This window comes from Herpailurus yagouaroundi, unplaced genomic scaffold (genome assembly GCF_014898765.1).
Source record: "Herpailurus yagouaroundi ecotype Mexico unplaced genomic scaffold, PumYag 220, whole genome shotgun sequence".
In the NCBI taxonomy this organism is placed as follows: Eukaryota; Metazoa; Chordata; class Mammalia; order Carnivora; family Felidae; genus Herpailurus; species Herpailurus yagouaroundi.
Genome location: NW_024412451.1, coordinates 1,562,136 through 1,575,744, shown reverse-complemented (window position 1 = coordinate 1,575,744; position 13,609 = coordinate 1,562,136). Strand labels below are relative to the sequence as shown.

At 41.2% G+C, this 13,609-nt stretch overlaps 1 protein-coding gene across 1 annotated transcript in view; it reads left to right on the top strand.

Moving 5' to 3' along the window:
* ZNF235 (zinc finger protein 235) overlaps positions 1-6,878 on the top strand; it is a 33,440-nt gene extending 26,562 nt beyond the window's left edge. Inside the window, exon 5 of the mRNA XM_040457330.1 lies at positions 4,218-6,878. Coding sequence (XP_040313264.1) covers positions 4,218-6,154 — 1,937 coding nt within the window. The 3' untranslated portion in view covers positions 6,155-6,878. The remainder of the gene's footprint in view (positions 1-4,217) is intronic.
* The last annotated feature ends 6,731 nt before the right edge of the window (positions 6,879-13,609 follow it).

Sequence of the window (13,609 nt, the reverse complement as noted above, 5' to 3'; positions counted from 1 at the left end):
CTTCTTTCTGTTAGCTGTGAGTTTAGTTTGATCTTTTTCCAGTTCTTTAAGTTGTAAAGTTAAGATTTCTTTTTTAATGTATGCATTTGTAGCTATGATTTTCCCTTCTAGCACTGCTTTACCTACAGATCTCATCAGTTTTTGATATGCTGTGTTTTTGTTTTCATTTGTCTCTAGGTATTTTCTTATTTCCCTTTTGATTTCTTCTTTGATCTATTTTATGTTAATTTCTACTTAGTTGTGGGTTTTCCTGTTTTCCGCTATTGTCTGGTTTTCTTGCATTGTGACTGGAAAAGCAGTTTGTATGACTTAACATAGGCCCCGCTGATGTATAATTATAATGTTCTAGTCTTCTGTCTCCTTATTGGTGATCTTTTCAGTTGTTTTGTCCATTATTAAAAGTGTGTATTGAAGCCTCCTAATGTTATTGCAGAGCTATTTCTTTTGATTCTCAGTGTTTGCCTCCTATTTAAGAGCTCTGATGTTTGGTGCATGTGTGTTTGTAATTGTTAGGTCTTCTTAGTGTGTTAATACTTTTATCATTTTTTACTTAAAGTCTTTTTTTTTTTTCCCCTGTTATTAGTATAGCCATCCCTGCTCTCTTTTGGTTACTCTTTTGGCCTGGAATATCTTGTTTCATCCTTTGACTTTTTACCTGTGCACATCCTTAGATTTCAGGCGAGTCTGTTACAGGCAGCATATAGGTGGGTCGTGTGTTCTGAAGCCATTCTGTCAAGCTGTCTTTCGGTAGGGGATTTTTTTTTTTTTAAACGTTTTTTTATTTATTTCTGAGACAGGGAGAGACAGAGCATGAACAGGGGAGGGTCAGAGAGAGGGAGACACAGAATCCGAAACAGGCTCCAGGCTCTGAGCCATCAGCACAGAGCCCGACGCGGGGCTCGAACTCACGGACCGCAAGACCATGACCCGAGCCGAAGTCGGCTACCCAGACGCCCCTCGATAGGGGATTTTAATCTTCATGTCTTACAGCTTTGTTTGTTGTTCATTTCCTTCCCTACTCTTTTTGTGTTATTTGTAGTTGATGCATTTTGATTCTTTTTTGGGGTGTACGTTCTTTAGGACGTTTATGTAAACACCATGGTAACCACAAAAAAAAAAATACCTAGGGGCTCCTGGGTGGCTCAGGTCATGATCTCACAGTCCGTGGGTTTGAGCCCCACGTTGGGCTCTGTGCTGACAGCTCAGAGCCTGCTTCAGATTCTGTGTCTCCCTCTCTCTGACCCTCCCCTGTTCATGCTCTGTCTCTGTCTCAAAAATAAACATTAAAAAAAAATTTTTTTAATACCTAAAGTTATTAAAACAATCTATTTTAAACTGCTAAGAGCTTAACTTCACGTACAAAAACACTTTTTACAACTTCTACCTTCCCTTAATATTGCTACCAAAAAGTATATTGTGTACCCATAGGATTTTAAAGACAGTAGCAGAATTAAAAGTGAAGTTAGGAACCGAAATTATACAGGTTTTGTCTTTTAAATGTTTATTTTGAGAGAAAGATTGCCAGTGGAGGAAGGGCAGAGGGAAGGGAGAGAGAGCCCCATGACTGTGAGGTCATGACCTGAGCTGAAGTCAAGAGTCGGATGCTTAACCCTCTGAGCCACCCAGGCACCCCTAAAATTATACAGGTTTTTAAGTGTCTCCATATATTACCTTTAGCAGAGAACTTCATTTCTTTATAACGTGCAAATATTGTCCAGTACCCTTCCAAACACTCTTTTAGTGTTTCTTGTAGGTCAAGTCTAATGGAAATGAACTCCCACAGATTTTGTTCGTCTTGGAACGTCTGTTTCTCCCACATTTTTGAGAGACAGTTTTACTGGAAATATGTTCAGTTGTCTGATTTTTTCCCTTCATTAATTTACATATATCATCCTACTGTCTTCTGACCTGCTAGGTTTTTGTTGAGAAATCCGCTCGTGATCTTAGGGAGGATCCCTTCTGTGTGACCGACTGCCCTCTGCTTGCTCCTTTCTAGATATTTGACTTTGCACGGTTTGGTTTTAGTGTATTTTAATGTGGGTCTTTTGGAGTTTATCCTGTGGAAGTTTTGGAGTTTCTGGACACTATATTACTTCAAATTAGTTCTCTACCCCCTTTTCGTATCCTCTGGGACTCATACAGTTCATCCCCTTGTCAGCTTGAAGTCCCTTCAGCCCTGTTCATTTTTTCCTTTTGCTTTTTCAACTTGATGATTTCCTGTGACCTGGCTTCCAAGTTCATGGATTCTTCTGCCTGTTCAAGGCTGCTGTTGAACTCTCGGTGAAGTTTCCAGTTTTGTTACTGCATTGTTCAGGTTCAGAATTGTGTTCAGGTGTCATTTTCGTGATTTTATGTCGGTATCTTGTCATGTCAGTATTTCTTAGTTCATTGAGCATATTTAAAGTCTTTAAAGTCTTTGTCAAGTAAATTAGAGTCCTGTTTCTACAGGTTTGGTTTTTTAGAGATACTTACTCTCCTTTGCATGAGTTGAGTTTCTTTGTTTGCCTTGTGATCTTTTGTTGAAAATTAAGCCTGTGGGGTCGGGGGACAGCCACCTGTCTGTGGACTGGCTGTGTGCAGAGGAAGACCTTCATTAGCTTGACATTTTTCTGGGGTGCATCTTCCCTGGACCCTGGTCTGTTCCATCATTCCTTCCCATCCCTCACCACCCCCGCATGTGTGGCTGCTTTTGGACATGTTGATTTTTCCCACCTCTGCTTTTTTTCAGGACCTCAGGTTTTGATTATATTCCTCTGCCTGATCATTTCTTCCCCCCAGGTGCCCACAGGTCTGCAAACTCCATCACAGAACCGTGCCCCTCTTCCCACCAGTGCTCAGGCAGCAGCAGCCCCCAAGTCAGTCAGAACATTGCTGAGAGAGGAACCAGGAACCGGGCGGCCTCCTCCCAACCTCCCCACACACTCACCAGGAGGGGGTGGGCGAGCAAAACCTCTGGGAAGTTTTGCAGTTTCCGGTACAGCTTTTATTTGGCTAAATGTTATCTTGGTTGCTGCTGCTTCTTAACTGGTTTTCCAAGTTCTCACAAAGTCATTTTTGTCTGTGGTGTTTTACTTGTCGTTCCTGGATGGGAGCAGGGCTGGACCTTCCCACTCTGCCCTCCTGCTTATGTCACTTGCTCCTTTGGCCCTCTGAGTATATTTTGGACAGTCCTAAAGACTCTGGCATTGGCGTTACCCATGGTGGACAGTTCATTTCTGCCATTTTATTTTATTCCCTCCAATCTAGGCCATATTTTTCCTGGGGGTTTTGTATGCTTTAATTTTTTTGTTGTTGTTGCAAATTGGGCATTAGAAAAAACATCTTTTGAGACCAGCTCTTGTCCAGGGAAGGTCTTCACTAATGTGCAGGGTGCGTTCTGAACCCTGGGGTCTCCCCAGGCATATTCTGAGCATGTGTCTTGCCTGAACCTATGTGTGTGGTTTTCAATTCCTTCATATACAAAGACTCCCAGAGACGGTCTCCCTAACTTTTTGAGGACAGAGCTGTTCTCTTGTAGTCCTTCATACAGAATCTCTGTTCCCAGCCTTGTGCAGGTCTCTAGTCCCCCAGCAGACCCCAGACGGGTTGGACTATCACAAAGTCTGCTCTGTCCAGTTTGAGATAGGGAATTGGGCTCCTGGATCCTTCAGACAGCACCTTACCATGAGCAAAACTGCCAGTACGTTTACAAGTAGCTGCGTACGGAGAACGCCCAAATGATCCCCAAGGAAAGACGCATGCTTAGAGAAGGGGCTCCTGGGTGGCTCAGTTGGTTGAGCATCTGACTTCAGCTCAGGTCATGATCTCACAGCTTGTGGGTTCAAGCCCCACGTCAGGCTCTGTGCTGACAGCTCAGAGCCTGGAGCCTGCTTCAGAGTCTGTGTTTCCCTCTGCACCCCACACCTGTGCACGCATGCGCGCTCTCTCTCTCTCTCTCTCTCAAAAATAAATAAATAAAAGACCTGAGAAGACCTTAAGCCCTCACTCTGGGCTGATCCCAAATTTCCTTCCCTTTTAAATGTGTGGGTTTTTTTCCACTGGATATTCTATTGTTTGCTGTAGACCTTTGTTTTTCAGATATTTTAGCTAGTCTCTGTTTTTTTTTTTTTAAATAAAAATGTTTCCTTTGCGGAACAAGGGCTTGGAGCTTCTTAATTCACCACCTTGCTGATGTCAGTCTCTCTGTCCCTGATTCTTTATTCTCTTTATCCCTTCAGGAGGCAGGAATCAAAACGAGAAGGAGACTCTTCACGAAGCAGGAGTAAGGTGCCTTTCATTGGGAGAGTTTTCATGTTGGCAAATCAAGAGACATATCGTGAGCAAATTCACCAAAGATCAAGACTCCAAGATAAATATTCAAGGAAAGAGTTCTGAGTTCCCCAAACAGTGTGATTCCCCCTGTCAAGTGGGAGCAGGAATATGTATTCAGGCTTCCGTGGAAGATAGCTGTATAATGAACCTTATAGAGGATCATTCCAGTATTCTTGAAAATCAAGAATTTCTGGCTGGGAGAGTTCAGAATTCTTGGAGTAAAATATATCTCAGCGAAACACCGAATTACCAGAGAAGTTGTAAGCAGACTCAGATGAAAAACCAATTGTGTATATTTGCTCCATACGTTAACATCCTTAGTTGTATCTCACACCACCATGATGGCGATAAACCTCACAACGAAGACTGCGGTAAAGACATCTTAAAGGTGTCCCCTCTGGTCCAGCAGACCTACCACTGTCGTCAGTGTGAGAAAGCATTCAACGATGGCCCCAGTCTTGAACTTCATCAGCAGGTACACTCGAGAAAGAAGTCCTCCGAGTACGGCGCACACGAGAAGGACGCCCGCTATAGCTCAGCTCTGCCCATTCCACGAAGTGTTTACACGGGAAAAAAACGCTATTGGTGTCACGAGTGTGGGAAGGGTTTCAGCCAGAGCTCAAACCTGCAGACTCATCAGAGAGTGCACACAGGGGAGAAGCCCTATTCGTGCCTTGAGTGTGGGAAGAGCTTTAACCAGACCTCCCATCTTTACGCCCATTTGCCCATTCACACAGGAGAGAAGCCCTACAGATGTGAAAGTTGTGGGAAGGGCTTCAGTCGTAGCACAGATCTTAACATTCACTGCAGAGTCCACACTGGAGAGAAACCTTACAAATGTGAGGTGTGCGGGAAGGGCTTCACCCAGAGATCACATCTTCAGGCCCACGAGAGAATCCACACCGGAGAGAAACCATATAAGTGTGGAGACTGTGGTAAACGCTTTAGTTGTAGCTCAAATCTCCATACCCACCAGAGAGTCCACACGGAAGAGAAACCGTATAAGTGTGATGAGTGTGGAAAGTGCTTCAGCTTGAGCTTTAACCTTCACAGCCATCAACGGGTCCACACGGGAGAGAAACCATATAAATGCGAAGAGTGTGGGAAGGGTTTTAGTTCAGCCTCAAGTTTCCAGAGCCATCAAAGAGTTCACACAGGGGAGAAACCATTTCGCTGCAACGTGTGTGGTAAAGGCTTCAGTCAGAGTTCCTATTTCCAAGCCCATCAGAGAGTCCACACTGGAGAAAAACCATACAAATGTGAGGTGTGTGGGAAGCGCTTCAATTGGAGCTTGAATCTTCACAATCATCAGAGGGTCCACACAGGAGAGAAACCTTATAAATGTGAAGAGTGTGGAAAGGGCTTCAGTCAGGCCTCCAATCTTCAAGCTCATCAGAGTGTCCACACTGGGGAGAAACCATTCAAGTGTGATGCGTGCCAGAAGCGATTCAGTCAGGCCTCCCATCTTCAAGCCCATCAGAGAGTCCACACGGGAGAGAAGCCATATAAGTGCGATACATGTGGCAAGGCCTTCAGCCAGAGGTCCAATCTTCAAGTCCATCAGATCATTCACACTGGAGAGAAACCGTTTAAATGTGAGGAGTGTGGGAAAGAATTTAGTTGGAGTGCCGGGCTCAGTGCTCATCAGAGGGTGCACACAGGAGAGAAGCCTTACACATGTCAGCAGTGTGGTAAAGGCTTCAGTCAGGCCTCCCACTTTCACACACATCAGCGGGTCCACACTGGAGAAAGGCCATACATATGTGATGTCTGTTGTAAAGGCTTCAGCCAGAGATCACATCTTGTGTACCATCAGAGAGTCCACACTGGAGGAAATCTGTAGAAATGTGAGGTGTGGGGGGTGGCCTTCGGTCAGAGTTCACATCTTCTTCTCCATTGGAAAATCGACGCTAGTAATTGTAGAACGGTTCCTTCGGAACTCAGAAGCCTCAAGGAATCTTCACATGCAAGCAGCTCTGTGAAGTGCTCTCTTTTAAGGACAGCTGGGTGCTGAATTCTTTGCGAATCGGATTTCACAGACGAGAGAAAACCTTTTCCATAAATACGGCCAGTGTTTGTGCCAGCATTCTGAATGTCCCAATTTTTCGAGATGCAACATAAAAGCACTTCAAAATTCACCCCAGTCTACCCAGGAAAAAGGCCTTATAAATGAAGATTAGGGGCAGGACTTTAACAAAAGTATAGTGATGGACAAGTAAAATTAATGTCAGTGGCAGTGTAACCTCCATGTAGGGAGGGATGTTTTTCACTACTTTATCTCTACTGTGTAGAAAAGTGCGCTTGGCTCATAAGAGATGCCCAGCAATTACCGGACAAAATGGAGAAAATCTATCATTAGGACAGATACAGTAAAACCTTGGTTTTATGTGTGCCACACGTGAGCATAATTCATTCCAGAAACATGCTTAATCCAAAGCAGTTGTATACCTAAGCCAATTTCGTCATAAGAAGTAACTCGGATGATTTGTTCCACAACCCAAAAATACTCGGATAAAAATGATTACAATACTGTAATATAATACAAAATCATAAAATATAAGGAAAAATAAATTAACCTGCACTTACCTTTGAAAACCTTAGTGGCTGGTGTGAGGGAGACAAGAGAAAGGAGGGTTACTGTGTAGGATGACGGTCACTGTCACTAACGGAATCACTGCTATCTATTGGTTCAATGGACTCTTCTTCTGCACAGGGCCCTTGTATGTGGTCGCACGGATGTTGGCTACATACAGTATTAATAAACTCTTGTCATATACTGTATTTAATGTAACTGGCAAGAAGGCAGCAGAGGAAAGGGTCTCAATCTGTAGGCAGCCTGACCTAGAATGAAGCAAAGCCTTCTTAAGCTTACTCTTGTATGGAAAAGCAAAGGACTGTCCATAGGTGCTTTGAAGTGATAAAAAATACACTAGTGCCTGTTGTGGGTACCTTCCAACGTTCTGAAAAATCACTGATTTCCGCCGAACACCACAGCCTGAGACTGAGCATCTGAACATGGGAATCCTTCGGTGAGAGAGAGAGAACCATTGGCTCACTTGTGATCACGTGACACTGGGCATCACATACGACTCGTATTGCAAGACCTGACTCGTATTGCAAGACCTCCCTCGTCTATCAAGTTAAAACATATTAGAAATGTTTGCCTGTCTTGTGGGACATTTGCAGAACAAGATACTCGCAGTCCAAGGTTTTACTGTATTTGAAAATTCTACTCCCCTACCCTGAATTCATAATAACATACTTCAAAGGAATCCTGCAAGTAGCCTTAATGAGATTAATTTCAGGAGATACTCAAGTACAGAAAATTACATAATACTGCCATCCATAATAATGCAAATTGGGATGGCACTGGTGAATGGCCCCCATCCCCAATCTGGCCCTGGTTCTTTGTAGTGTGTCAGCCCTGTTGTACAGTGTAATATTTAATGTTATTAATTTGTATTTTATAGACTGAAAAATACTGTTTTGAAGCAATCTAATAACATGATACAATTTATATGCTTGGGAATTTTGGACCCTAATCCATTAAGGTAGATTTCACTGTTAACTCTTTAAAAGTGTTGAGTAGTTACTAATGACAAAAAGTTTTTTAGTAAACTTGAATTGTTAATAATTGGTTTCTTCTCCTTTTTCCATTTAGGCTTAGGTCAGCTTGCCTTCTCTGTGCATAAGTCCCCCATCCAGACCTCTGTAGGCAGGGGCTTTAGCAGACTTCAAGTACATTAATTTTGTCACACCCCGCCCCCCACCAAAGGGAGTGTGGAGCAAGAAACCTGTTGAATTTTATTGAAATTTCATTAAATGTAACAATTTAGATGGATTACCATTTGCACAGCATTCAGCATTCAGTGCCTCTTGTTAGGAGCGAACACCATTAGCTGGTCAATATATATCATAATACCCTTTGACCTGGCAATCATAGCACTAGAGGCTTTGCTTAAAAGATTATAGGAAAAGTGGGAGTGGACACAGGATGCTTATACTTAATTTTATAAAAAAAAAAAATGCTTAGCAAAATATTGGAGTAAATATGTTCTAATGATATACAACTGCAAAAAAAAAGATAACGACCTTGATCTATAATGGCAGGTAGAGAACCATCTTTCATGAGAAAACTAGGTTAGCGCCCTCCCAGTATGTGTGGACCAACAAATATGTATACCTACAGATGTGCTTATGGATGGCTTTATCTCACCATATGTCACGGGAACCTGTTTACAGAGATGCATGAAAGGATGTTCATTGTTTCATTATTGGTTATAGCACAGTTTGCATTCATCAGGTGGGTTGACAAAACAGTTTATGGTTTATTCAGTGCAATACTATGCAAAATCACATGAAAAATAAACTTATGGTTACTAATACTGGTAAATACCCAGGATATGCAAATAAGAGTGGCCAGAGTTTTGTAGGAGATAGATGCATGTCAATCTATTATGTCCCCTTTAAAAGTAATCAGATCATATTCATACCTCTAGATATACTGTGCTATGTATGTAGAATATTCTCATGTATACGTATGATACAATTACCTTTAAAACGGGGGGTATTAGAGTAAAATTTTAACTTGTTTCGAGAGCATTTTAAAGCCTTTATTTTCAGCTGAGTTGAGAGGACCCACACAGCTTTGGTTCCTTGGGCATGTCTTTCCATCTCTGTGGTCGCAGAGCCACTTCATACTGACTGGACACTACGTGGAGGCTCAGAGTATCCTAACAAAAATCAGCAGAAGTACTATGGCCTCGTCTAATCTACCCTCAGAAGTTACAGTGTTAATTCGAGGAGGCAGTTACAAAAACCCATCCAGGATCAAAAAGAGAGGGAGCACGGACTCCACCTTTTGATAAGAGGAGCGTCAAGGAATTTGCAAACGTGTCTTAAGATTACCATACTTGGTTATAATGTTTTCTAATCTACAGCTTATTCAAACTCCACAGTTGTCCCATAATATGTTTATAACAGTTTTTTTTTTTTTTTCTCTATTCCAGGATCTGATCTTAAGACAGGTCGTTAAGTTGTCCTGTTCCTTTAATCTTTAAATCTGGATCAGCTCCACGGTATTTCTCTTTCATGAAATCAGTACCTCTGAAAAGTATGGGCTATTTTGTAGACTATCCCTAAATTTTGGTGTGATTTCTCATGATTAGATTCAAATCAGTGCGGCAAGCATGTTCCATGAATGACACATACTTCTCAGTGCATTAAACCAGGAAACATATTTATCAGTGATCCTAGTTTTGATCATTTGAATAAACTGACAACTTCAAGGTTTCTCCACTATAAAATTGCTGTTTTGCCTTTGATATTAATAACTAGTTTGTGGGGAGATTTTTGTGTAACAGCTACCTTATTACAATCTTTCACCTGCTAGTTTTATTGTTGATATCTTTGGTCTGAATCAGTTATTACTGCGATGATTGCAAAGCGATGGCTTTCTTGCTCCGTCATTCCTCCTATATTTAGCAATTGGCATTCGAGCTTTCCCTTCTCCCGTGTGTCTCTTTTCTATCTGTATGTATCATCAATATGAACACTTGATTTCTGGTCTAATAGCATCTTGGGTTTATCTTGTATACTGCCTGCTGCAGCCACAGATTCTACAAAGACCTGATTCCTTTGAGTGGAATGGTACTTAGAAACCAAGATCTGCGTGCTATGTGTTATCATTATTGGGGTATCAGTCCTTCCTGTATATGTATGTATGTGAAAAATGAAGATACCTTCAACTTCAAATAAGTATGTCTAGTCTGTCCCTATTCCATATTAACTTCTTTTGCAATAGTCGGAAATCAGTTCCCACTATCATCAATCTGTTTACTGATTATTCAATCCTTTAATACACAGCAAGTAGTTTTGAGTTGCTAAACAATAGCATTGTGGGGGTAACTGGGTAGCTCGGTCAGTTGAGCATCCAACTCTTGATTTCAGTTCAGGTCATGATCCTACGGTCATGGGGTCATGCCCTGCATGAGGCTCTAAGCTGAGCATGGAGCCTGCTTAAGATTCTCTCTCTCTGTCCTTCTCCCCCACTCGTGCGTGCTCTCTCTCAAAAAATAAATAAAACAATAGCATTGCCAAAAATAAACCTGGCTGTGTTCAGGACTTGTTTACAAGAATTTTTCTCTTTAAACCAAGTATATAAAGTACTTTAAAAGTAACTTTGTCTATTTCTTTTTTGTTTCCATTCAATCTAGTTATATTATTCATTTGAAATAGAGTCTTTTCTTTAATGTTTATATTCCCTTTCAAGCTCTCTGTATCTTGTGATTTACAAAAATTGGTAAATGAATTAAGTTCTGATGAAACTCTAGTTCCATAAGTACCCTAATATGTTTTTATTTGTATTGATTTCCTTTAGACATATGGTTAGACATATTTATTAAAGTTTTTTATTTACCTCCTTAGAAATATACAATAAGTACTTTTCATTTTTTCATGAAATTAATCTTTATATATTCCTTTGTGTAGATAGGCCACAGGAATGGGGAGGTTAAAATGCATGGTGGAAATTGGGTGGATTCACAGAAGTTTGGTGGTTTACAAATGGTCAAGTCTTTGTATTTTCTTTATATTTGAAATAATCCAGGATTAAAGTAAAAAATATGTGTGTATATTTATGTACACATATAAATATAAATCTATACATCAATATATGAAAAGAGAACTAGTGAGTACAGACTTTTAGGGTCAGAGAAAGTTTACCAAACTCTGCAGTCGATGTGCAGTTGTAGTTGCTCTGAGACTTGGACAATTTACTGGAAAAAAGCTGCCTGTTGTTGAGGCATTCTTAATAACTACCATGAAATTTCAATGAAGAAAGTTGTCCCCGACCAAGGATTCTAACTCTTCCAAATTGTCTCTTTTCTCTCACATTCCTTGTACTAGTTACTAGACTTGGACATGGGGTAGGTATCTGTTGTTCATTTTCCCTTCCAAACCATTATCTCCATCTCCCCTCTGCCCATTAATTTGCACAAACTACCCACTGTTCCTTCATGCAGCTATCAACCAATCTTCATTCTTCTTGTCCCTTGATTTTATCTCCAGAACGAGTCCTGTTACCCTGCCACTACTCTTGTCACACTACTTGAAATTATATCCACTTCCAAAAACCTGGACTCTCAGTTCTTTGACTGCTGTGCCACCAATGGTCTTGTCTTCCCCATCACCTCAGCCCCTGACTCCAATGGTAACATCTTACTTACAAGAAAGTAACCAGAAACCCTCTATAATCTCAAACATTCCAATCCAATCACCAACTGTCATTTTACCAGCCTATATCCTCTTTATTCTCATTTTAATAACTTTTAGAACTCACAAGGACCTAAAATTCATCACTCCTACTCGCTTTCACTCTCCCACCTTAATTTCCCCTATGTGTGGAAAGAAGATCAGACTTCCTTAAATCCCAATGCCCAAAACTGTGTCTCATGTCAATCTCTAACAGCAAGGAATACTTCAAGAGTGTTTATGTTTCCCAGTCTATAGAAAGGCAGGGAAGAGGAAACTGGGTTAGGAATATATGCCAGATGAAGCAATCTACAGTTTGTGGTCCAAATAGGCTGTGACTTAAGTGTGTTTTGCACACTAGCTCCAACCCCAATTTATTATCTTTCACGTAAGAGTCATATTGCAGTTCTAGTGAGAATAAGGCTATTACAGTAATAATGCCAACACTCAGGATTTTTACAAAATAATTTCAGGGGTGCCTGGGTGGCTCAGTTGGTTTAACATCCAACTCAATTTTGGCTCAGGTCATGATCTCACAGTTCATGGGATCAAGCCCCACATCAAGCTTGTGCTGAAAATGCAGAGCCTGCTTGGTATTCTCTCCTTCTCTCTGCCCCTCCCCTGCTTGTGCTCTCAAATAAACTTAAAAAAAAAAACTTAAGACTTTGGAGATTGATCAGTTGCTATAATTAGTTATCTGTGCAACATCTCATGAATTACCGTGATGTAGTTGGAAAACACTGCTTTAGAGGTGAACTGCTTAGTGTGTAAATATATGTAAACAAGTAACCATATATGAAGTATAAGAATGAGAGAAGCATTTTATTTTATTTTTTTTTTAATTTTTTTTCAACATTTATTTATTTTTGGGACAGAGAGAGACAGAGCATGAACGGGGGAGGGGCAGAGAGAGAGGGAGACACAGAATCCGAAACAGGCTCCAGGCTCTGAGCTGTCAGCCCAGAGCCCGACGCGGGGCTCGAACTCACGGACCGCGAGATCGTGACCTGGCTGAAGTCGGACGCTTAACCGACTGCGCCACCCAGGCGCCCCAAGAGAAACATTTTAAATCTGCTGACCAAATGGTCCCTGTTGCACCAAACTCCAGCAGATGACAAGTATAAATTCTAGACCAAATAGTGCAAGAAAAACTATCCAAAGTCATTTGAGAGTGAACAAAAGGCACGCAGATTCTGGAGATGGTCAACACTTGAAAGAAAGAAATAACACAAGGTCAGTTTCCTGATTTTCATGGCTTTTACCCAGAGAGCAAGTCCAGTCTGCAGTATTTTGGTCAACTAAAACGTAGATGGAAAATCATAAGTTTTCCAACAAAATTGTTCAAGGCCTACACAACTGCTGCTGGAAAATAAAGTGTGTAGAATATCCTGGAAGAGGGCCAGAGAGGTGAAACCCCAAGTTCTGTATATAAGCATTTCCCAAATGTCTTGTTGACTCCTCAACTAGACAGAGGAGACAAATAATCCAAGCCAATACTAACAGAAGTTAATTAAAATTTGATCTACCACCCACAGGAAAGGGAACATTTTTGGTTTGAGTCCAGCTAAATTAAGTGCCTAATAAAAATATAAGAAAAGAAAATAGAGGAACATAATGGAATCCAGAGTTTCTGAATATATTAATCACAATGTCCAGGATATAATTCAAAATTGCTAGATATGTGAGAAAACAAAAACGGGAAAACATGACTCATTTTCAAGAGAAAACACATCTATGGAGGTCAACACTGCAATGATCCAGATGTGGGAATTAGACAATGATTTTTTTTTTAATTTTTTCAATTTTTTTTTAAATTTATTTTTGGGACAGAGAGAGACAGAGCATGAACGGGGGAGGGGCAGAGAGAGGGAGACACAGAATCGGAAACAGGCTCCAGGCTCTGAGCCATCAGCCCAGAGCCCGACGCGGGGCTCGAACTCACGGACCGCGAGATCATGACCTGGCTGAAGTCGGACGCTTAACCGACTGCGCCACCCAGGCGCCCCGACAATGATTTTTAAAAGCTATTATAACTATGCTTAACATG